Source organism: Candoia aspera, chromosome 1 (assembly GCF_035149785.1).
Source record: "Candoia aspera isolate rCanAsp1 chromosome 1, rCanAsp1.hap2, whole genome shotgun sequence".
Lineage (NCBI taxonomy): Eukaryota > Metazoa > Chordata > Lepidosauria > Squamata > Boidae > Candoia > Candoia aspera.
This window is the reverse complement of record NC_086153.1, coordinates 35,696,145-35,721,210: the sequence shown is the minus strand read 5'-3', so window position 1 is coordinate 35,721,210 and position 25,066 is coordinate 35,696,145. Positions and strand designations below refer to the sequence as shown.

At 40.3% G+C, this 25,066-nt stretch overlaps 1 protein-coding gene across 1 annotated transcript in view; it reads left to right on the top strand.

Moving 5' to 3' along the window:
• The window catches only part of FOXN2 (forkhead box N2), a 47,459-nt gene that overhangs the window by 4,303 nt on the left and 18,090 nt on the right, over nt 1–25,066 (top strand). The window contains exon 2 of the mRNA XM_063301737.1: nt 10,058–10,608. Within this exon, the coding sequence (XP_063157807.1) occupies nt 10,072–10,608 (537 nt within the window). The 5' untranslated portion in view covers nt 10,058–10,071. The remainder of the gene's footprint in view (nt 1–10,057; nt 10,609–25,066) is intronic.

Genomic DNA, 25,066 nt, shown 5'->3' with positions numbered 1-25,066 from the left:
ATCTAGACCCAAAGGTAAGCTGGCAGGCAGTTTCCTCATATAGTCTTGATGTGTTCGATGTATGTGAGCCTGTTATTCTGAACTACTTATATTACTACTCTGAATAACTTAATAGGATCTTTTGCATTTTCACAGCCAACTTGATCTTTCCCTAAAAGAGAGATAATATTTTATTAGGCAAAATGATGTTGTTTCCCTTCCATGCCTCAGGCAGAAAAGCTGAATAAAGTTATATATCAGAAGTGTACATGGGTTGGGCTAGAAAAGGATATTTAAGTTTCAGAGGGCCGATACCAGCATCTTTACTGCTTGCTTATTTTGGAATATGTGCAAAAGCTATTTCTTCATACCATTCTGGAACTGAGGAAATCAAGCATCTAGTTGGCTGTAGTAGGTGGTTGTAGGCCAGGCTTAACTTGTTCCATGGTATGTTGTACCATGAGATCTTGAATCGAAGTCCATGCCTGCTTGCATGGAGTTAAATTAATTATCCTGTGTAATTGTTTCTTTTTTCATCTGGAACAAAATATGGTGTAGTCCTCCCTTCAGAGCTATTTGGCCTTGCTTGTAGGGCGTTCAGACAGTTGCGTTGGTTTTCTTCCACCCTTTATGGCAAATTAAATGGAGATATAAGGCTTTTGGAGTTGTTCCTATCTAGTTAGAGAAGAGGTCGGAAAATGGGGACAAGTTGCTCCTGGTTGCTGTTCTTGCTTTCCTCCTTGCATTTAGCATTGTTGCAGTGTAGGCCACTTACACAATACAGAGTTCACATTTGTTAGGGTTTGACATTACACAGGGAGCTCCCGCGGGAGCAGAAGTCACCAGGCATTTCCCTGGATTATAAGGAGGGGGGAGAGCACTTTCCTCTTTATGTGCAGAGCTATAGCCCCATAGGGCTATAGTGACCATCGCTGAGGATTTGAGCCATGGTTTTCCAATTTGTCTGGCACACTGACCAGTACACCATACTGACTTTTTGTTGTGGGGGAAATGTCTATAAAATCTTAGACACCAAAAACAGAATAATTAGCATCACAAAATCGAAGAGTTGGAAGAGACCGTTTAGGCCATTGAATGACTTGTGGGCATTGTGTGACATAGGTTCTCTTGCACATCTGGGAATTCTGAACATATTGTATCTATTTTGTAAATCTTGTTCATCTGCATCTGGGAAAAGATTCTCCAAACCAGCAGTCATGTTAATTTATGTATTTATCAAATTTGTATGCCATTGACTCCCAACCATCTGGATGGCTGCCTTTGTCCTGCCTACTGGGAAATGGGCGCATTGTACAAAACAGCCATTTTGTGGGAGCATCTACAGCCTAATCCCAAAATTACAGCTATACATGCCAGACCAGAAACACTATCCCTACACTGTGCTCAGCCACTACTGAGATGGGGGGGCAATAGGCATTCTTGGAGCCATTTCAGACTTCACAGAGTTTTTCCAAATAGAGCTATGGCCTTGCAAATCAATTTGTATGTGTATTTTTGGTTCTACATGCTCATGCATTTGTCCTACCCATTCCAGTAGATGTGTATATATACAGCACAGCAGAATGATCACAAATTACTGCCTGTCTGTGGTTATACATTTTATCAAACAAATGATGCTATGTGTTGGCAGAAGGCCACATTTATAGTCAGGCTCAATAGTCCATAAATAGAATACACTGTTTTGTTTTTCTTCCAAGTTTTGCCAGAATCTGAGCCTGATATTCTGAAAAGTTACAGCTGGTGGGATGAAGAAAAATGTACAGTTGCATATATACAAAAAAAGAAAGTTATGTGTTGAAGGATATTTAATTTCACATTTTAATTGGTAATTTAATTAGTTTGGCCTATGATTTATGTCAGTGTTTCAGGAACTAGAAATATGTTAGGTGTTGCTTCTGTTGAGCATCTAAAATCAACTAGAAATACTCTTCTTCCCTCTGTGGTTATTTTCCCCCTGAAAATCACTTAATGAAAGGGTTCACAAATTGTGCATATCCATGATTTGTTGAAAAAGTTGTTGAACTTATTCTTAGCCTTGTTGGACTTCTTTTTAGCCTAGTTGTTAATTTTGACATTGAAAGCATTTAATTCTGATACAGCTTTTTCTGAATTTCCACTCAGGGCCTCTCCCCACTGTTGTGTAGGAGTGTTATCCTCCCATTCTTGAATTGGCAGGGGGAAAAGGGCTGATTGCCCCTTCACCTTTGCACATGTTATGTTGTTTATTTATTTATTTTCTATCCCGCCTTTATTATTTTTATAAATAACTCAAGGCGGTGAACATACCTAATACTCCTTCCTCCTCCTATTTTCCCCACAACAACAACCCTGTGAGGTGAGTTGGGCTGAGAGAGAGTGACTGGCCCAAGGTCACCCATCCCGCTTTCATGCTTGAGGCAGGACTAGAACTCACAGTCTCCTGGATTCTAGCTCGTTGCTTTAACCACTAGACTAAACTGGTTACCTGACTTTCCTCCAAAGTAATACATGACAAAGCATTGTAGGTTTCATATAATTTGGTGTTATATGACCTTTGATGATGTTGGAAGAAGGAGTAAAACATTCTTTTAACATTGGTGTAGTTAAGGAGAACTTAAGCCTGTCTTACTCATGGTTTGGTGATAAAAGGAAGGCATCAGGACACTGCAGAGAATAGATGTTGCCAGGGCACGTTTGTACTGTGGTGCGGTGTAAGTGGGGAGAAGCTCTCAGAGTGAAAACAGAACTCCATTTCAAAAGCCTCCTTCCTCTGTTCCATACAGGTTTATCTTTTTAAGGCAAACTCTGAAAAATCAGTGTTGAGCATATCCAGGCATGTACAGTTAGAACCAGGGAGAAGCAACTATGGAAAGTCCCAGTTAGCTAGGTTCTTTACTAGTAGCTTTATGCTTGCAAGCCTATTCTTCATAGATGGTTTTGCAACACTCCTTTTTTAACTGCTAAATGGGGAGTACAGCAAAGGATGGACACCCATAAGCATATATGAACCATTTAAAAAATGGACCAGCCACCTGATGCTTATGGGGAAAGGGTGACGGTTGACATGTCTCATTAATAATGCAAATGGCAAAGCTAAGTGCACATCTTGGGTGTGCTTAAAATCTTAGACTGATTTAACCATCAGCAGGTCTTGCCATCAGGCAACAAAGGAACAGCATTGGCTTGGACCATTTTGACGCTCTGAAGCTGACCAATACTGTTGTATGCACATTTTCATCTGGCCAACTGACACGCCAGCTTGCCTAAACTGATGACCAAGAGGTAAGTTTTTATCCCTGAGGAGAACATAATGCTTCTGTTGTCTTGGATACATGGTGGTGTAAGTAGCATTGTAATCAAATATAGGCTATCTGCAGTTGCATTTTGGGATTTAAATCTGACCTCTGTTCCCAGTAGCAGCTCCAGTGAGATGGGTGGTGTATACTAGCACATGTGTGGAAAACCCTGAGAACAAAGGGGAAGAGAAGAAATGAATATAATTCTTTGCCCTAGAGACCTTGCATTTTTCTAGAACATATCCTGCATCCTATGAATAACTGTTTGGGCTAAGCAAAATGAAGATTAAGTTGCTTATTTAGGTTTTTCTCTGTTCGCATGCAGTGGCTCCACTGGAACATTAAGGTATCAGAATGAAATGTGGTGCATTGATTTCAAAGAAGCAGTTCTGCATTTTAAGTTCAAACATCAGCTGCATCTACTTGGGAGTTGGGAGGTAAAATATTCTGATGAGGTATCTAGATGCTGAATATCAGGATTAAATTCAGTCTCCATGACCAAGCTAGCAGTCTGTGTTTCAGGCTCAAACACAGCTGAAACCCTACAACTGATTGTCAAATACAGATACAGTACTCAAGTAGAGATACTGACTGGATTCACATGTCAAGCTAAACCTGCTTTGTTTGATTTTGGCTTAGCTTGTTGGATGAACCCAGTCATTCTAAATCTAAACTATGGTTTAGGTTATTGTATAATTCTATTAATGTGCGGTTTATTCAGTAAATCATAGCCTAACATGATATGTGAACTCAACCATTTTCTGTGTTTACATAATGCTAAACAGTAGCCAAGTTCCACCATTGCTTTTTGATTTCTGGTTACGCTGCACGTGGAAGTCCTCTCTGTCTTATGGCGCTGTTGCAGCTGTCTCTGTTTTTAACATGGAATTCCTCCCTTATTCTGTTAAACCAGTTCAGCCTGGCACAAAAGCAAGTTTTATGTGATGTCACTTAATAATTACAGGTTTGGTAACAATCCTCCTCCTCCTTCCCTGCCCCCACTTGCACTCTTCGGCACGCACACGCCTAAAAGCATCATAACATAATGCACTCTGGCATTACATGCCAAAGGTTTAAGTGTTGGTAATGAGGGCACAGTCCATTTGTTCAGAGGCTGATTGGAACGTGCAATGCTGAGCAAGCAGGAAGTCATGGAAGCTGAACACGACACTGTTCGGAATGCAGCACGCTTGCTAGCTTCAGCCCTCCCATGCTGCATGATGCCCAGACTGCCTAATATGAAACTTACGGGCAAGGAGGTGGGAGGGTCCTCCTGCTGGAAAGAAAAATTCCTGCCCAAGACATAACATAAAGCAAAATACGTTTTCTTGGGCATAGCTTTGAAATTTGGAATTTTTTAAACATACATAGAAATGTTTGTTTAATAATAATAATTAGAAATTTGATAAATGGGCATGGTGCTAGTTCAGCTGGGCAGTTCCAAAGCTGTAATTGGCTTTTCAAGAAAAATAAATTACAGTGACTATACTTTACAAGCAAGCTGGAGGATAGAAATGCCCAGCTCCCTGGGTGCACTGAAAAGTGTTTCCAATTTAAGTACATTTGTTTTAACGGGAAAGCCTTGCCCTTCCCTACCCAATGCCCTCCCAGTTGGACCACAGCTCTTCTCATTCTACCCAGTGTGACCATACTAGCTGGGAATTATGGGATATGTTGTCAAATATGTTTGGAAGACCCGTGGTTGGGTAAAACTGGACAAAGTTGGACAGATATTCATACCTGATTTAAAATGTCTTTCTTTGTTCTCTAAGCTATAGTGTGAGCTGCACTGGCATCCAATCCAAGGTGCTGGTTTTAACCTTTAAAGCCCTTCATGGCATAGAACCAGGTTATCTGAGGGACCACCTCTCCCCGATTACATCAGCCTGTCCCATTAGATCTGGCAGAGAAGATATGTTGTGGGCATCATCTAGGGACTTACATTTGGTGGGTCCCAGGAGGAGGGCCTTCTCTGCCGTGGCACCCGCCTAATGGAATATTTTTTTCCCCCAGTTAGCTCCATCCCTGTTAATGTTCCAGAAGTCCCTCAAGACCTGGTTATGTCACCAGGCTTGGGGCTCCTGGGGAACCTGTAACATTCTAAGATGGCTCCACTATTGTGGTTGACATATTCACTCTCTCCATGGCTTGTGGTTTGTATATTTTAATCTTTTAATAATATTCAATTTTTAATAAGGATTTTTAATATGATTTTTATATATTTGTTTTTTTATTTGATTGTTGTATGTCACCCAGAGTCACTTCTTATGAGATGAGTGGCCATATAAATTTGATAGATAGATAGATAGATAGATAGATAGATAGATAGAAAGATAGATCGATCATAGCTCACAGGGTCTCTGCTCTAACCTCTCCCCAGTAATCTGTTTCTCCTTGTTCAATTTGCGTATTTTCTAATTTGGCATCATGGATAAACTGCTGTTAGGACTAACGTGGACTATACTTTGAAGCTGGTTTGGAAATCATAGCATAGAGCGGAGAAGTACCATCTTGATTTGGCAGAAGCTTTAAACTTTTGTGTGTTGGGCTGGGAGTCTTACAGTATTCCCAAAAAAAAGTGGTGGGGGGGACAGACCAAGTAAGTGAGCAAGGACAGGACAAAACCTGATTTTTATTTTAATTAGTTTTATATGTACTACACTATATTTATTTTATATTTATTTACTGTATAATTTGTGTGTCATATTAAAAGCTAAAATTGACCATTTTTGAACAGGTTCTGGGAGCCCACTTTTTGCAGGGAATACGCATATTTGGCTCAGAAGTTAGTGCTGAATAGGGTTGCCAATCTATTCAGACAATGGTCTGCTGTTACTTGCCTAGTACAGACATCATGACTAACAAAGAAACCTCAGGGCCAGGAGTGCCCAAAAACTGTTTAGAGAATTGAAATGAAATACTTGATCAGAAATCTGTTGTGTAGGTAGAAACGTTTCTGAAATATATGTGAAATCAGTACTTTGCAAAATTACGTACCAAATAATAATAAGAACAACAACAGCTGGATTTATGTTGCATGGCAATTTTTAGGTATTTGAGACAATAAGTAGAAGTTGTGAAGATGGGGAAGACTTTTGCTAAGATTATTCCTTCCAAGCTGTTTGAAGCTAGATAGCTTTATCAGCTCTGTGTGGAAAAGAATGGAATTGCGGATGGCGAGAAGCACTACTAGGTAACTAGAATTAAAATCCCTTCATTATTGTGGGTTGAGGGAAAATTAGCCATCTACTGTATCAGCTTAGTTCCTGGAGAGAGACAGGGTGGGAAAAGCAGCAACCTCCCAGAATGCTTTTTCTTCTGTGGATGTTCAGATATGTAAAGTATGGTGTATTTTGCCACAAATCAGCTGCCAGTTAGGTTTGAAGAAATCACAGTGCCATTGCTATAGAAACCTTCACTTGATTAGGTGTCATAACTCTGTTTGATTCACATTGATGTGCTCTGGGTTCCCACTGTGAAATGAAGACAGTAATTCTTTTATGTAGAGAAAGAATATAAATTCCGCTGCTTTACAGCTTACCAGATGTCTTTGATGCAGAATTTAATCAAGATGGTTGCAGGCAAACCACCAACCTTGGTGTTACTGCTCTGTTGTAAACTACAAGTTTAACACCTTTTTGTGGTAAAGGCATGTTTTAATTTAGAGAAAACCTGTGTATTGTAGAGTTTATCTTCCCATTGGGAAATGTGTCCTTATGTACAGAAAATAATTCCATGCAGGCAAACGGAGGCATCTTTGGCTGGGTCCAAACAATATTGAGCTTGACTAGCACTGATGATGTTACTTTGTTGGGTAATGAAATGTCTGCAAGCAAAAACCAAATTCAGAGAGCACTAAGGACTCCACAGTTTGGTGTATATTGGCTATAAAGGGTATTTCCTTTCACTGTTGGCAAGGCACATTTTCACAGCAAAGCATGTCTAAACTGCGGATATCAAAGCAGTGGACACTGAAAGCAGTGGAACTGTGTAAATGTCATTTGTGACTAGCAACCCTCTCAGTTATGCAGCATTTTTTTACTTAATTGATAGACCTACTGATTTTTATTACTGCTTCTTGGAGGATTAATGTGCTTTAAGATCATATGCATTATCTTGGAGTTCTTTATTTTGAAATAGAAGCAGATATACAGTATTGCTAAGCCACCGTGCAGGTGAGTATTAGCGATATCATGTGCAGTTAGTGCATTGGCATTATCATGCGTAAGCCATTTAACGTCCATGGCGAAAATTTTTATACTTCATATCCCACACTACTGAAAAATTAAATATTTTTTTCCTCAGAATGTATTGTGATGGTACATTTCCATCAAGCCAGTCAATAGTTCTTTGAATGCTTCCCTGTTGTATTACAGATGATGTGGATCCGTCTTCACCCTTTAGTGTCCTAAATGGAAGCATGTTGCCAGTGAATGCTGAACATTAGCACTGAGATGAAAATGATAGGCCATCTTATCTTACATTCCCTGTATTTCTGATTTCTCTCAAAAATCAGAGGAGTGTATAATAAGCTTTTCTCATGACACCATCATTACCACCCCCACCTTTTGAGAAATTGCAAAGCTTGAGTCAGCTAAGTCCAAAGGCAAGATACTTAAGAGGTTCCTCCAGTTTTAGTATTATTAGATCAATAGTTTGTAATTGTTGTAGGAATTATTAACAGATGGAATAACTGGAAAGATGGGCGTAGTTTCTCTTTATCTGAAGCTGCAAAAGGCTAACTAAGCGGGCACTGCAAATAAATTATGGAGTTTAATATAAGTAATCTATATTCAGGTAGGTCTCAATTAGTGCTGATAACGAATCCCACAAAATGGTCACATAATTTGAATTTGCACTATTCAGAATGATATTTCTATGGAAAATAGGGTAATTGGTCCCATCTTGATGGAAATAGACAATGAAAAAATTTTAAACATAATTTTTTATGTTTATCAATGGAACATTAATAAACATTAATAACTAAGTCCTGCCTTAGGCACGAAAGCCAGCTGAGTGACCTTGGGCCAGTCTCAGCCCAACCCACCTCGCAGGGTTGTTGTTGTGGGGAAAATAGGAGGAGGAAAGTGTCATTGGCATGTTCCCTGCCTTGAGTTATTTATAAAAATAATAAAGGCGGATAGAAATTAATTAAATAAATAAATAAAACATAACAGTAAAAGTTTAAAAGAATATACTTACAACTTACATTTATTTTTAACAAAGTCACAGAGTAGTTATAGAAAGCAAAATAAAAACAAAATTCTAAACATCATTCCTAAAGGTAAGCCTACACTGACAAAAACATCTTTGTCATGTAATGCTGGAAGTGGTAGTGAGATTGTTACCTAAACCACCCTTCAGTTATTTTTTTTATGTGGTTTTTTCGTTTTTTATTGCTTTCGAATGGATTATAGATCTTGTAAATATTTAAAATAAATACAACAGTCAAACAAAGAACAAACTGGAGGTTAAACCCATATCCAAAGCATACCTGCCATCTCTTGTTTTCTGCTGTAGTTCTTCAAAATCAGCCTCTTCATTTCTGACCTTTGCTCCAAAGGAACCTCCCTTTCCTCCATTTTGTACAAACAACAATTGTGTGTAAAACCCCAACGGCAACTGCACACGCGCTAGCCTCAAATGTGCACGTGCTAGCCTTGCATTGCCTGAATTTTGGCTAATTTGCACTAAATTGAATGTCACATTATATGAACTCGCATTAATCACAACCTACCTGTGGTCTTATGAACATGCTGTGAACATGTTTCAAAGTTGCCATCTTTTTTTGTCCCACACCCCTTCCCCCCCCCCACCCCAATTTTTTACTATCTTGCCTAAGATTAAGTTCCTGGAAACGTAAAAGTCTGCAACTATTTTGTAAAAATTAAGTTAACTATTTAGGTGTTGCCTCAGTGTGGATTTTGGAGTAGATTATGGATGTTATAATGTTTTAATAATCCTGATCTACCTTACAAGTTCATACTAGTCGCTGAAGTAATTAGCTTGTCTGCTTTAAATGTTCGAGCTGCTAGAATAGTAAATGTTATAATAATCATAATTACTAGAATAACTACATTTTGGCAGTTGGAACTTTTTGCTTTGAGGTTTTCAGGGTGCTATGAGCTCTTGATTTTCTTCTTTCTGTAGCAACAACATCCCATGAGCACTAAGGAGTGGAGGACTTTGTAGAGGCTCCTCTTTTGCAGTATTTTCTAGAATGGCCACATGACCAACCAGTATCTGGTTATGTGGTCTTCCCAGAAGTACTGTAAAGAAGCAGCAGCCCCACACTATTGTGAAGATATGGGGAATTTTTGCTATGAAATAATTTTTTTTTAAATCCAAGAGTCCTGACTATCTCCTGCATTTTCAAAACTAAATAAACCACTACTTCGTCACTAATAAGACCACAGGTAGTCCTTGTTTAGCTACCACAGTTGGGATTGGAACTCAGCCATTAAGCAAAGCAGTTGCTAAGTGAAACAGTGACTGTGCTTAGGATCTTACTTCAAATTTCCTTTGCTTTACAGACCTGTGAAGGTCATAAATGCGAGGAGTAGTCATAAAGTTACTTCTTCATCACTGTCATAACTGCAAACAATTGCTAAACAATGCAGTCAGTAAACGAGTACCTGGATCACATTTATGTCAGGTGTTTTGTTAAAAATCTAAATATAGATCTGTTAAAGCAGAAAAGTTGGATAATACTGAACTAGATGAAGTTTAGGGCAACTTAACAGTCTGTCTTTTAATGCTTAGGGTTTTCTTTTTATGTCTAGGCCTACAAGATTAAATGGGTCCAGTAACAGGAATGACTCCAGATAAGAAAGCTGAAACACCAGGAGTAGAGAAAGCTGCAGGTCTTAGGCATATCCAAAGAATGGGAAGCTTACCAGAGGCGGGTGATGCTGCTCGACCAAAGGCCACAGCTGTGGATAGTGAAGTAGCGGACGACGAGCTCACCAACTTGAACTGGCTGCATGAAAACAGTAACCTCCTAACAAACTTCAGCCTCGGAAGTGAAGGTCTTCCAGTTGTTAGTCCTCTGTATGATATTGAGGGGGATAATGTGCCAACATATCCATCCTCCTGTTATTCCAATCCGAAGAAGAAATCTGCCACCTCTAAGCCCCCCTATTCTTTCAGCCTCCTTATATACATGGCAATTGAACATTCTCCTAATAAAAGCTTGCCAGTGAAAGAAATTTACAGCTGGATTCTGGAACGCTTCCCATACTTTGCTACGGCTCCCACTGGCTGGAAGAACTCGGTCCGGCATAATCTTTCTCTGAACAAGTGTTTCCGAAAGGTGGAGAGGAGCCATGGCAAGGTGAGATTAGAGAAGTTGTTTATATGTGTCTGTTTTTAATTACTGTAAACTTATTTTGCTTATTGGAACCTTTGATTCAAATGTTTAGTAGAACATAAGTAAACCAACATGGAATGTTCAGTGTCTCTGTTACCTTATACTAGCCGTACTCAACCAGGTGCTCTCCAGATATTTATTTTTCATTCATTCATTTAATTAATTTCTATAGCTGCCCATCTCAACAAGTGATATCTTGGGACTTCAAATTATTATGCTGGTTAGAAAGCCTGATCATTATAGTGTCAGTGCATCTGAGAGGGGCCTAGCTGGGGAAACCTTGCTCTTCGTAAACATAAGGCTCTTACATCCTGTTTTGAAAATCTGACATCTTTTAATCATCGCATTTAACCCATGTGATACAGTAGTTAGTGTGTTGGTCCATTCTAAGCTATGGAAGCTCAGTGGGTGACTATTTATTTACAAATGGTTTTTATGCTGCCCCAATTAAAAAACCCACTAATCTAAGTGGTATAACAGTGACTTTGGAGCAATGCTGATCTCTCAGTTCAGTCTACGTCATAACATGATTGTTGTTTTGGGGGGAAAAATTGAAGGAGGGAATGCTATATATGTTCCCTTGAGTTCCTGGTGGAGCTCAAATGATAAATATTTCTATCCAGAAAAGCTGTGTTAAATGCCATTTGCATGAATTGAACATCTGGAAATGAGATTATGCTTACAGGTTTCATCCTCAGCATCACTATCAGTTCCTTCCCCACTTCCATGCCTATGAAGCTGCCTTTTCCCCAGTCAGACCATTGGTCCACCCAGCTCAGTATTGTTAATGCTAAATGTTAGTAGCTTTCCAGGATTTGTGGTAGAAATTTTTCCCAATCTGTAAGAGCTGAAGCTGGTATGGCAGGGACTAGTGGTTCTCAGGCTAGACAGAACTGCTGTATAAGCATTGATCAAGTGCCTCCCAGTCTCAGAGTGGCCAGATTTCCACATTGAAAAAAGTGTAAAGAAAAGACTTAACATTTAAACCCTGGATCTTATATTTAGAGAGAGAACTTGATGTCTGTGTTCTGCAGTTGGCAGATCTTCTGCATATATACATACATACATGCATGCATGCACGTGCGCGCACACACACACAGTATATAGTTTCTATCTTGTTTGTGATAAGGTATCAGATTCAGCAGTGTCAACATCTATGCTGTGGCTGCTGCATTGGTTACCAGTTTGCTTCTGGGTCCAATTCAACATATTGGTGGCCACCCTTTAAGTTTGACTTGGCTCTCTGCACGGTATTTATGGGACTGTCTTTCCCATCCAGACTTGACCCAACCCTATACAGTAGCCACCTATAAAAACCAGTCACATAGCAAGTATTGAGTGTGTTGTGACAAACGTTTTTGACTATGAAAGGTTTAGAGTAGAAAGACAGAGCCATAGTTGGACAGGCTGTTGTGATGATTTATTTATGATGGACATACGTTTTCTGCAGCTCAGATTAAAAGGGATAGTTTTAAATACGCACCATCTTTTTGGATGATCTGTTTTCCTCCTGATGGTAATATCATGAATGAAGAAATATTAAATGGTCATCAGTATGAAGGATGAAAACAGCAGAAAATCTATTATGTTGCCTATAATTTAAAGAGTAACAATGCCTTTGTATTGAGTTAATGTGTTGACTGGGACTGGGGGACTGCGGGTTCAAATCCAGCCTTAGCAAAGGAGATTCACAGGGTGTCTTTGGGTTGGAGGAGGAAGCACTATGGATCTCACCTTGAGTCCTAAAGGAAAGGTATATGAATCCGTGTAGTTTTTTTGGCAACAGTAATTAGTTGTGAAGACTACCTGCATTAGGACCCAGCAAATTTGGGATGGCGTTGCTGAATACACCCTCCTTTGTACTCAACAGAATGGGGTTCTGTCTCTTAGCATGAAAATTAAGGACAGACCCAAATACTTCTGCTGCTCCTCTGCAGCTTGGATGTAGTGAAGGGCAGTGAAGACATAAAGGCTGGGTCCACATAACATGCTAGATACGTTCACACAATGGGCTAAACTATTGTTTGGTAATTCAAAGTTCACTGTTCTGGGAATTCACCCATTGTCTTAGCATATTGTGTGAGCCAGTTCATTATGTTAAATTATATATTTGTCTGGGGATAGTTATGTTTACAGGCATTATGTTTTATAAACTTAAGTTTAGATTTTAATGTGTTGTGTGAAGCTGTGTTTTGTTCTGTCTTATGTCAAACGGACGATTTCCATGCCCAGTAGGTTCAGAGAAAAGCCAAAGAAACCTGGCTGACATGGTGGGCTAAGCCATACTTTGTTTTACTATAATTTACCACATAAATCAGTTGGCTAAGCAGTAGACCTTCTTTTACAAACCCTTAGTGACTAGGTTCACATAATATATTAAACTTACTCTAGCACAATGCATTATGGTAGTATTTTTAATGACTCAGATATGTTAGTCATTAAGTTGGCTATCCTATAGTCTACAGTTTCTAGGTTTTAGAGCAGAAAAAACACTTTTGTATGTATATTAAATTTATATTTTATAACATAATATTGATCTATTTTTAGTAGTATCCACTGATGATAAACTTCTCTGGAATCAAATGGTCACATATATAAATACAAATCTATATTAAAAAGGAGGACTTGGCCTATGCAGTAGCCAAACTGTGGTCTTCTTTAGATGACTTAGCTGTTTGTTATACCTTCCCCACCTTCTGAACTCCTTGCTTGTTGAATTTCCTCTGGATTATTTCATGCCCTTTTCTGTATACCTGTTTTTTTGCATGCTGCTGCTCAGTATTGTTGTTTGAGTTGGGTAGTGGCAACAATTACAGCATTCCATTTACAGAACACATTTACCAAACAGCTTTCTTGCTACACACAACCCACCAAGCTCAAACCAACCACATTATGACAACGTGAGTTGTCAACCCAGTGTATATATTTGACTTCCATGAGGAGCTCAGAATCAAGGTGCTTCACTTGTACAAAGCAAGGGCAAATTAAAAGGAATTTCAGGTGTTTACTCATCTTTGGGGCTGAAGAATTGCACCCATCCTTCCCCATTTGCAATGTCAGTGTTGGGAAGAAGGCTTAGCCTTCTTACAGTCATTATAAGCTGGAAAAAAATAGCTGAGTCCAACTTTGTGACTGAATTTGTCTGTAAGCAGGGTGTGGCAGGCCATTCTGTGAAGCCTTCCAGGTACAACTTAAAGTATGGAGAAGGGGAGGGAACTATACCTGGGAATTGATAGCTAGCCTTAAGGTCTGGCAATGAATGCTTAAAAGGTCATACTGGAAGAATAACTTACAAGAAGATTTTGTATTTTTCAGGGAGTGGGAAAACAGTCATTGTTTTGCTTGCTTCTTAATTCCAGCAATGCAAATGATAGGGCTGGATATAAGCCAAGTATCACAACACCAGGTGGAGTGTAATATAAATGTTTGCATCTCCAAGAGTACTTCATTAAGTGATGTGCCAGGGAGCGCATTCCAAAAAATAGTGAGTGAGGCCAGGTTAAAAAGTAAAATTGATTTCCTGTAGGTTTCATTTAAGTTTAATTAAATTTAAATAGAGTTAATATGATTAATGTCTAGTCATATACACTATGTATGTAGTGTTTTCCCTAGTGTATTGAAAATGACAATTTAGTAATAACTTCTCAAGTTCTCTTGAGACTATATCCAAGGAATTCAGGAGTTCCATATAGCTTGGGATCTCATGTTGTATGCTTTTGAGCTAAACTCTAACGATGTAGATATTGTATTTTTGTTCCCTTTTTTATTTTCTTATAACCTGTTTTTTTTACACTTTAGTTGTTATGAAGAAAATGATGAAATAAAAAGCTGCTGAAAGCTTGTCTGCTTTTGAGACCTTTAAGTTGACCTAATCAAGGTGTTGCCTAATGTGTTAGATTTGTTCTTATAACCAGCTCGGTGTATTTTACATAAACTGTGATAGGTAATAAGAAATGTAGATTATCTTTGGTAAATAGGGAGCTCTGAAATGTATGCTGGGGGGCATCATTGGCTGTGCCACAAGAATTAAGCAGTAACCAGAGAAGTGGGTGGCCATTCTTCTTTTGCTATTGCTTAACATTTGGCTTAATGACTCATAAATTACATCTGACTAAAACTAGGGATGGGTGAGAAATCAGTTCAGTTCTCATTTTAATGCAAATTTACAAAATTTGCACTTTCTAAACCAATGCACAAAGCAAAATGTATTAAACTGACAATTAATTGTGCAACACACATTGTGATGTTATTTATGAGCAGTGAACCCCAGAACAGTTATTTGTGGGGAATGTGCATGAATATTTGCATATTGATGGTGATAGTGTATAATAATGAATTTACAAAGGGAAAATTGCACAGATTGATATATTAGAAAAAGCATGTACAAAAATGCATGCATTTAGGAGATGGGAACATGCAAAGAGATTGCAAATTAGGGTGGCGATGGGATCCCACAAAGTTGGTTGAAAAAATGAAGTACTGGAGCTCTGTACAGACATTGTCAGCCTAACAAGGTAGACCAGACTAAGAAACCAAGGCTGTATGGGTTGGGACTTCTTTTATTATAACAGCTATAGTAACAGTCTTACAAGTCTGAATGCATTTCCCGCTCCCTCACTTTATCTTCATGTGAACTAGGGAAGGGCTTGTCTGACACCTTTTCTCATGTTAGTTTTTTGGCGGGGCTCAAGCCCGTCTTATCTTGCCTTTGCTTTGATAGCAGCTCTTCCTCCTGTCCTTCAAGGCCATTCCCTATTCCCTCTACAGACGTTCAATGGAAACCATGCAAGGTTTCAGACTGAACAGAGATCAGGCTATCCTCATTCTCCCAGTTTTCCACTGAGTTCATCTGTAAGGTTTAAAAGGGGTCCATACGTGGCTTGAACACGAATATAACTCTGCACAATCTTGGACTGTAATAAAAGGACAAGTCAGTCGTATTTGCATTCTAGCAAACATGAGTACAACTCTGCTTTGGACTTGCAGCTGAATGTGTAGAGGATGGGGAGGGAAAACAATGGGCTATATGTGCAGATTTGTTCTTTGCCTGGTTTGTGCTTTTTGTGCATTCAGCTGAGTGCCTGAAAGCAGAATGGAAATAAACGTAAAGAATTTATTCATATGTACATAAACCACCCTGTCAGAGTGAATGCCATTGCATTTGTTCACTCTTGTTTTTCCTTTGGTACCTGTCCAGGTGACTTAAGTTTTGCCAGCTTTGGGATGTACCTTGCAGAGTTTGCATGTTAGGAGGACTTTGGTTGTTCTAGAAAAGCTGGAAATTGTATGTTGCATCAGTTCTCTTGCTTAAAGTGGAAGAAATGGGTTATTTGAAAGTTGTGCTGTTTGTGATCAGGAGAGCTTGGTGTGTAAAGTGCCAGCTCTTCAAGCAGCCTGGTTTGTGTTGCCATGGTAGCATTTCCTCTTGCTTGGCTGGCTTGTGAGTGACTGGTAGCGCAAGGCAGAAGCTGTGCTGATCTGGTGCTGTGCTCCTGGCTAGAGGTGGGAGATGTCATCTCCTTTCTCTGTCTTTTTAAGCTCAAGTTCGAGGGTGCATCTAAGTGCACATGTGTTTGTATGTTTTGATGTAACATCAACTCAAGAGTATCTGAGGGCACCTAGCTGGCTTTTTCAGCTGTTCTGCAGAACTGGTTTTGTAGCAATTAAAGAGGAACTGCTTATGCAATGGAAACAAGATACACAAGTCAAATTTGCTGAACGTTGCTTTGTTACATTGCAAGTGTCGCTCTCTGGTATGATGGTGATGGTAAGGCTTTCCACCTGCGTTAGTGCTGTAGCTTACATAGAGGCCAGTTTTCATGGAGGAGCTCAAAGTAACACACATTTATGTACTTTCATTTATATACCATCAGAACTACTATTTAAATGACGAGGAACAGGTGATGGAAAAGCCATCCTGAATCAAATGGACTGTTTCCCCTATGGAGTATGACTCTACAAGAAACATAAAAATTGTTTCATAATATAAAAAATGTACATAAAATTGCCAGTTGTTGTCTGCATCATCTGGCAAAACAGAATTCTGATAGAATGCTCACTTTTTAAAAAGTTGCTTTGCTGTTCTTGGTATAGTAAAGATTGATTGATTGATTGATTGATTGATTGATTGTGTTTTATCATAATTGTTTTATGTGATTTTAATGTTTATGTGGGATTTTATTGTAAACCGCCCAGAGTCCCTCTTCTGGGGGAGATGGGCGGTGGCTAAATTTGAGTAATAATAATAATAATAATAATAATTGTGAAGCTTTCTCTGTATTGATGCCCTTCCTATATGCTTGGGTTACAGTGTCCAGAACACTCAGCCAGTAAACTCTCAGAATATTTTATGCCATAATTCACTGAGGCAAACAAATATAAATTTTCAAGAAGAGAACAGATAGTCCTTGACTTATGCCAGCAATTGGAACCTAAATTTCCATCGCTAAGCGATGTAGTCGTAAAGCATGACTGTATCGCTTAGTGACGGCAATACCTGCAGTCCTGGTTGCTGTTGTTAACTGAATCCCACAGTTGTTAGGTGAGGCAACTTCCTGCCAGCTTTCCACAACCAAGTCAGTGGGGGAGCCTGCAGAAAGTTGCAAGTCCCAGGCCAGCAGGCAGGTTAAGTGGCTGCTGCCAGGTGTGTGAGTGTAATGATTGCCTTATCCCAACGAAGTCAGTCTCACCAGGGATTAGTGAATAAAACTGATTTATTGAAAGGATAGTATGCAAATACGAAGAAAGCTGAGAATAAGCAAAAGCGCGCCAAATACAAACTAAAAACCCTCGCCTCCAAGCCGATCCCACCCCCCACCCCAACATCGCAACCACCCCCTCCCAGCATTGGCAAGCGTCACACATCTGCCTGGGAAAGTAACCTTGAATACATGTCATAACCCAAACACACATTCCTTCAGGGCAGCACAGAGATAACACCCTGGCAGGGCTGGAATTCCCAACCCCGCAGATGATAGACACGGATCAGAAACATGACATGCGAAACGTTGCGATGTATGCAAACCATTGGAACGATGAACATGACAGTGAGGGTGCGATGGGGTGTGTGAGGGTGCAAGAGAGGCATGGCAAGACTTGGGGAGGTGTGTGGGGATGCACGAAGGTGCGAGGGAGGTGTGGCAAGGCTTCGGGAGGATGTGCAGGGTGTGTGAGAGTGCAAGGGAGGCTCAGGGGTGCACAAATGGCTGGCACAGCATGACTGCAGAGGGGCTGGAGGAAGGTGCGGGTGGGGGACACTTAGCAACTTGCAACCTTCCTTGCCAGCTTTCCCATAGATTTTCTGGGGAAGCCAGCAGGGAAGTTCACAAATAATGATCATGTGATTGTGGGGCACTGCAACTGCTCGTAAGTGCAAGCCAGTTGCCAAGCGCCCAGATCGTGATCACATGACCAAGGGGGTGCTGGGAAGACCGGAACTCCAAGAACCAGTTGTAACCACCATTCATCCAGTGCCATGGTAACTTTGAATGGTTGCTGAACAAATGATTTTAAGTCAAGGACTACCTGGTAGAAGTTTGAATCCAGATTATTTAAATTGTCTGGTCCAGCGATTCCCAGCTTTCTCTTAAATAGGTTGGAAATATTACTGGCAAGGAATTCTGGGACTCTCAGTCCTTACATATCTGGAGGTTGCTAGATTAGAGAAGCCTGGTTATAATGAATCTTGCAGACTAATATTAAAGTTTTAAAAGCAAGTTTGTTGAACTTAAAAGAATTAAAATTGCAGTCTTCATTATGAGAATGATGTACCTACTGTATATATGATGTTAGGAAAGATGCCTTTGCAATGGTTGATCTCCAAAATATACCACAGATGTCAAACCTTTCACTGTATTGGTGAAATGTGTATTTTTGTAATATTGATCCAAATGTTAAAAGGGTTCAGATCATTTAAAAAAAACTTAATAACATAGAAATATGTGTTCTTTGTACAAAATGTGTATTTTCAACAAAGAGGGTAGGACACATAATGCTTAGGTAAATGAGATTTGTTGAACAAATACACATCCCTTGGGGAAACTCTAATTAAGTACTATCACAGCCTTCTCCAAGTTGTTGAGATGTTGTGCATCAAATTTCTTTGTTTTTCTACAGAATTTCAACAGGTTGGAAAAATGGCCTGGGGGTATGTATGATTGTAGGCCGGGTGGTTGTCCATAGGAACTGGCATAGAAATTAGCACAGACCTTCCTCTAAAAGAATTCTTCCCATCCCGAAAAGACTTGCAATATTCCAAAAGCACTATATGCTTTGAAAATTTCTGCTAAAGCAATTGGACACATGAACATAAACCACACATGGTCATGCTGATGGGGAATTCTATGAGCTGTTCCAACTTATCTGGATAGAATCAAGTTGGAGAAAAATACTTTTTTCTTGAGCAGAAAAACAATAGCTAACTTTTGGATTACTGCAACACACTCTACATGGGGCTGCCCTTAAAGACCACCTGGAATTACAGTAGGTACAGAATGTTGTGCTGCATAGTGATGGGTGCCCCTAGGTTCACCCACATTATACTCTAGTTGCATGAGTTGCCCTGGCTCCAAGTTTCCTTCTGGGTGCAATTGAAGGTGCTGATTATTATCTTTAAAGCCATATATGGCATGGGACCAGGTTATTTGCATGACTGCCTCTCCCTATCCTACCAGATTGGATAGGGTGGGCATACTCCTAGTCCCTTCTGTTGAATGTTGCCATCTTACAGGATTTAGGAAACATGCCTTTCCTTGGCAGCCCCTGCCGTATGGAATGCCCTTCCCTCTGAGGTTCAGCAGCCCCCCCCCTTCTGAAAAACACTTAAGACCTGGCTTTTCCCCCAAGCACTGGGATAGGGTGAGATTGGTGGAATGAACTTGGGGCCTGCATGGGAAAGTTTAGCTGCGGTGCCAGGTCTTTTTGTTTTAACGTTTTTATTTTATTGTAGATAGATTTTTTTTTCCGGGTTGTGAGCTGCCCCAAGTTTGGTTCAAGATGGGCAGCTATATAAATGTTTTAAATAAACAACTTTTGAGAAAATTCTTTCAGTGTGGTGAGTGAGTTGGTGCAGCTATAATATATTCAGGAGATGAAAGTTGCCTTACGTGGTGAGTAGTATGGCAGGTTTCTGGGGGCTTAGGCAGGGATTTTTCTCAACCTGCTACTCAAGATATTTGAAGGACTATCTCAGAAATATGAGCCTCGTGTGGTGCAGAGTGGTAGGTGGCAGTATTGCAACCGAAACTCTCCACATGACCTGAGTTCGATCCCAGCGGAAGCTGGATTCTTGGGCAGCTAGCTCAGGTCGACTCAGCCTTCCATCCTTCCGAGGTCGGTAAAATGAGTACCCAGCTTGCTGGGGAAGGGGACGACTGGAGAAGGCAATGGCAAACCACCCTGCTATAGTCTGCCAAGAAAACTTCGTGAAAGCAGCATCCCCCCAAAGGGTCAGACACGACTCGGTGCTTGCACAGGGGATCTTTCACCTTTCACATCTCAGAAATAGTTGAACCTTGGACTTTCTGTGTGCAAATTTTATTTGAAAAATAACTTATTTTCTTTTTCAAGAGGAATTTGTTGTTTATTCGTTTAGTCACTTCCGACTCTTCGTGACTTCATGGACCAGCCCACGCCAGAGCTTCCTGTCCGTTGTCAACAGCCCCAGCTCCCCCAGGGACGAGTCCGTCACCTCTAGAATATCATCCATCCACCTTGCCCTTGGTCGGTCCCTCTTCCTTTTGCCCTCCACTCTCCCTAGCATCAGCATCTTCTCCAGGCTGTCCTGTCTTCTCATGATGTGGCCAAAGTATTTCAGTTTTGCCTTTAATATCAGTGATATTAAAGTGAGCAGTCTGGCTTTATTTCCTGGAGTATGGATTGGTTTGATCTTCTTGCAGTCCAAGGCACTCTCAGAATTTTCCTCCAGCACCACAGTTCCAAAGCATCGATCTTCCTTCTCTCAGCCTTCCTTATGGTCCAGCTCTCACAGCCATATGTTACTACTGGGAATACCATTGCTTTAACTATGAGGACCTTTGTTGTTGGTGTGATGTCTCTGCTCTTAACTATTTTACTGAGATTTGTCATTGCTCTTCTCCCAAGGATTAAGCGTCTTCTGATTTCCTGACTGCAGTCAGCATATGCAGTAATCTTCGCACCTAGAAATACAAAGTCTTTCACTGCTTCTACATTTTCTCCCTCTATTTGCCAGTTATCAATCAAGCTGGTTGCCATAATCTTGGTTTTTTTCAGGTTTAGCTGCAAGCCAGCTTTTGCACTTTCTTCTTTCACCTTCATCATAAGGCTCCTGAGTTCCTCTTCGCTTTCAGCCATCAAAGTGGTATCATCTGCGTATCTGAGATTGTTAATGTTTCTTCCAGCGATTTTAACTCTAGCCTTGGATTCCTCAAGCCCTGCATGTCGCATGATGTGTTCCGCGTACAAGTTGAATAGGTAGGGTGAGAGTATACAGCCCTGCCGTACTCCTTTCCCAATCTTAAACCAGTCTGTTGTTCCGTGGTCTGTTCTTACTGTTGCTACTTGGTCGTTATACAGATTCTTCAGGAGGCATACAAGATGACTTGGTATCCCCATACCACTAAGAACTTGCCACAATTTGTTATGGTCCACACAGTCAAAGGCTTTAGAATAGTCAATAAACCAGAAATAGATGTTTTTCTGAAACTCCCTGGCTTTTTCCATTATCCAGCGGATATTGGCAATTTGGTCCCTAGTTCCTCTGCCTTTTCTAAACCCAGCTTGTACATCTGGCAATTCTCGCTCCATGAATTGCTGAAGTCTACCTTGCAGGATCTTGAGCATTACCTTACTGGCATGTGAAATGAGTGCCACTGTTCGATAGTTTGAACATTCTTTAGTGTTTCCCTATAAGTTGATTTGTTCCAGTCTGATGGCCATTCTTGTGTTTTCCAAATTTGCTGGCATATAGCATGCATTACCTTGACAGCATCATCTTGCAAGATTTTGAACAGTTCAGCTGGGATGCCGTCGTCTCCTGCTGCCTTGTTATTAGCAATGCTTCTTAAGGCCCATTCACCCTCACTCTTCAGAGTGTCTGGCTCTAGCTCACTGACCACACCGTCAAAGCTATCCCTGATATTGTTATCCTTCCTATACAGGTCTTCTGTATATTCTTGCCACCTTTTCTTGATCTCTTCTTCTTCTGTTAGGTCCTTGCCATCTTTGTTTTTGATCATACCCATTTTTGCCTGGAATTTACCTCCAATGTTTCTAATTTTCTGGAAGAGGTCTCTTGTCCTTCCTATTCTATTGTCTTCTTCCACTTCTGCGCATTGCTTGTTTAAAAATAATTCCTTATCTCTTCTGGCTAACCTCTGGAATTTTGCATTTAATTGGGCATATCTCCCCCTATCACTGTTGCCTTTTGCTTTCCTTCTTTCTTGGGCTACTTCTAGTGTCTCAGCAGACAGCCATTTTGCCTTCTTGGTTTTCTCTTTATTGGGATGTATTTTGTTGCCGCCTCCTGGACAATGTTGTGAACTTCTGTCCATAGTTCTTCCAGGACCCTATCTACTAAGTCCAGTCCCTTAAATCTATTCTTCACCTCCACTGCATATTCCTTAGGAATATTAGTGAGCTCATATCTAGCTGATCTGTGGGTCTTCCCTAATCTCTTTAGTCTGATCCTAAATTGTGCAAGAAGTTCGTGATCGGAACTACAGTCAGCTTCAGGTCTTGTTTTTACTGACTGTATAGATGTCCGCCACCTTTGGCTGCAAAGGATGTAGTCAATCTGATTTCGGTGTTGTCCATCTGGTGAAGTCCACGTATAAAGCCGTCTCTTCGGTTGTTGGAAGAGAGTGTTTGTTATGCAGAGTGAGTTGTCTTGGCAAAATTCGATCAGCCTATGTCCTGCTTCGTTTTGTTCTCCCAGGCCATGCTTACCTGTAATTCACGGTGTCATTTGACTGCCCACCTTAGCATTCCAGTCTCCCGTGATGAAAATAACAACTCTTTTAGGCGTGTTGTCCAGTAGGTGCTGCAGATCCTCATAGAACTGCTCTACTTCAGCTTCTTCAGCATCTGTGGTTGGGGCGTATATTTGGATCACTCTGATGTTAGATGGCTTGCCCTGAATTCGAATTGAGATCATTCTATCGTTTTTTGGATTGTATCCAAGCACTGCTTTAGCCACTTTACTATTAATTATGAAGGATACTCCATTTCTTCTGTGGTCCTCTTGTCCACAGTAGTAGATCTGGTGGTCATCTGATGTGAAGTGGCCCATTCCAGTCCATTTCAGTTCACTGACACCCAAAATGTCTATCTTGAATCTTGACATCTCACCAATAACCACATCCAATTTGCCCTGGCTCATAGATCTTACATTCCAGGTTCCAATGGTGTGTTGATCCTTAGAACATCGGATTCGCCATTCACCACCAGCACCGTCGGCCGCTAGCCGTCCTTTCAGCTTTGAGCTAGCTGCGTCATCACATCTGGGGCTGCTTGAACTCATCCTCTGTTCCTCCCCAGTAGCATTTTGACCATCTTCCGACCTGGGGGTCTCATCTTCCGATGGTATACCGACATATCTCTGGTTGTACTGATCCATTTAGTTTTCATGGCAAGAATACTGGGGTGGGTTGCCATTACCTTCCCCAGGGATCTCATTTAGTCTGACCTCTCTGTCATGACCTTCCCATCTTGGGTGGCCCTTCACGGTTTAGCTCATGGCATCATTGAGGCGCTCAAGCTCCAGCACCACGACAAGGTAACGATCCTTTGCTGAAGTCAAGAGGAATAAGATTGTTCAAAAGAATAAGCAATTCAAATCTACCCAATGTACCACCGTTCAAGGCAGAAATTTAGCTTTAAAATAGATAATGAGGTGTCTGGTGAACCATCTTGATGCTTGATGTTTGAAGCTGCAGCTGAAGCAGGAATAGGTCTGATTTGCCTAGATTGTCACTGGCAGTCCTATGTAAAAGGAGGATAATAAGGATATATTTAAAAATATGAAGTCCAATTATATGGTTATACCCCAGTGAAAACCAATTCTTAAATGGTGTTGGCAGTATCTCTTGGCCAGATGTACCTCATTTGAGATACGTTGTTAAGAATTAAAAAAAGACAGCCCCAGTTAATTCACCTTGAGCACTTGGAAGGAAGATTGGGAACCGATAGGAAAAGTCATTGCTATTTTGGAATTGTGCCTGTTTATTCATTGTCTGACAAGAAAGAGATGGTTATGGATGAATGCCTGCAATATGTCCTAAACACCTTTATGTCATAAAACGCCTCTCCAAATAAAATCCAATTAGAAATACAAGTAGGGTGCTATTAAGGAGTTACTCTTTATATATCCTATCTATTGATGTTTTCAACCTCTAGTTAGTTTTAATACTTCAAAGCAAGCATTTGGAGGCAAAATATTAATATAACATGCATGTAAACCCAATTGAGAAAGACAGTGAACAACCAAATTGCCTAGAACAAGATAAACATATTTAAACTAGCAGAGGGAAATGGGTTTGGCTCTGAGTATGAGAAAGAGGATTCAAGTCTGATTCAGCATTTATCAGCCTGCTGAATCTTTGCCTGGTACAGGGTATTCTCTTCCCTTCCAGGATGTTAAAAGAGTAACACAAGATATGGACGGTCTGCAAAGACAAAACTAGATTATTGGGGTGAGGTGGGACTGGGGGAAAGAGCACAGCTCAAAATCTTCAGCTAACATTCCTAATCAGTTGTACCTTGTCTGTAGGAGGAAAGGAAGATATGCCAAGATCTAATTTTAGTCAATAATTTTATAATGCATTTTTGGAGGAGTTCATTCTAGGTTTTGTCTCAATTTTTTGTCAGTTTCACTATTGCTAACTACTACATAGTTTTTGTTTTTTAAAACATAGCTTTTTCAGAATACATATAAGAAAATGTTGGGTTTTTCGAGATCTTGTGTATCAGTTCTCTACATTTAGGGAAGGGAAGCCCATTTCTAAATAGGCAGGTGGCATTTCCCCTACCTTCAAGTCTCGTGTTTGCTATGTTTCCTGAATAGCAAAACATGGAAAAACAAGAAAGAGCAAACTGTCCCGTTAATCTGTTAAATTGAGGACTGAAGGTGAACACAGAATATCTGTTGAGTGTTTGGGGACAATGAACATTGGAGAGGATGGAATGGAATATCCTGGAAGAGAGTTGTAATGCTGAGCAGCTACACTGCACCATTATGTTGCAATTTCTTCTATAAGTATCAACATTAACAAAAGCTTTCACTAGCTGACAAAAATTGAGGAAGGGCAACTTTTTCTTACGTGCTATCTGGAGATGATAGGCATTGTAGCAATCCAACAGATTTGGAGGACTTCAAGTTGAGGAAGGTTGCATTTCAAAGCCTATATTACAAAGCTTGTAAACAAAATGCTTCTTTTTTTAAAAA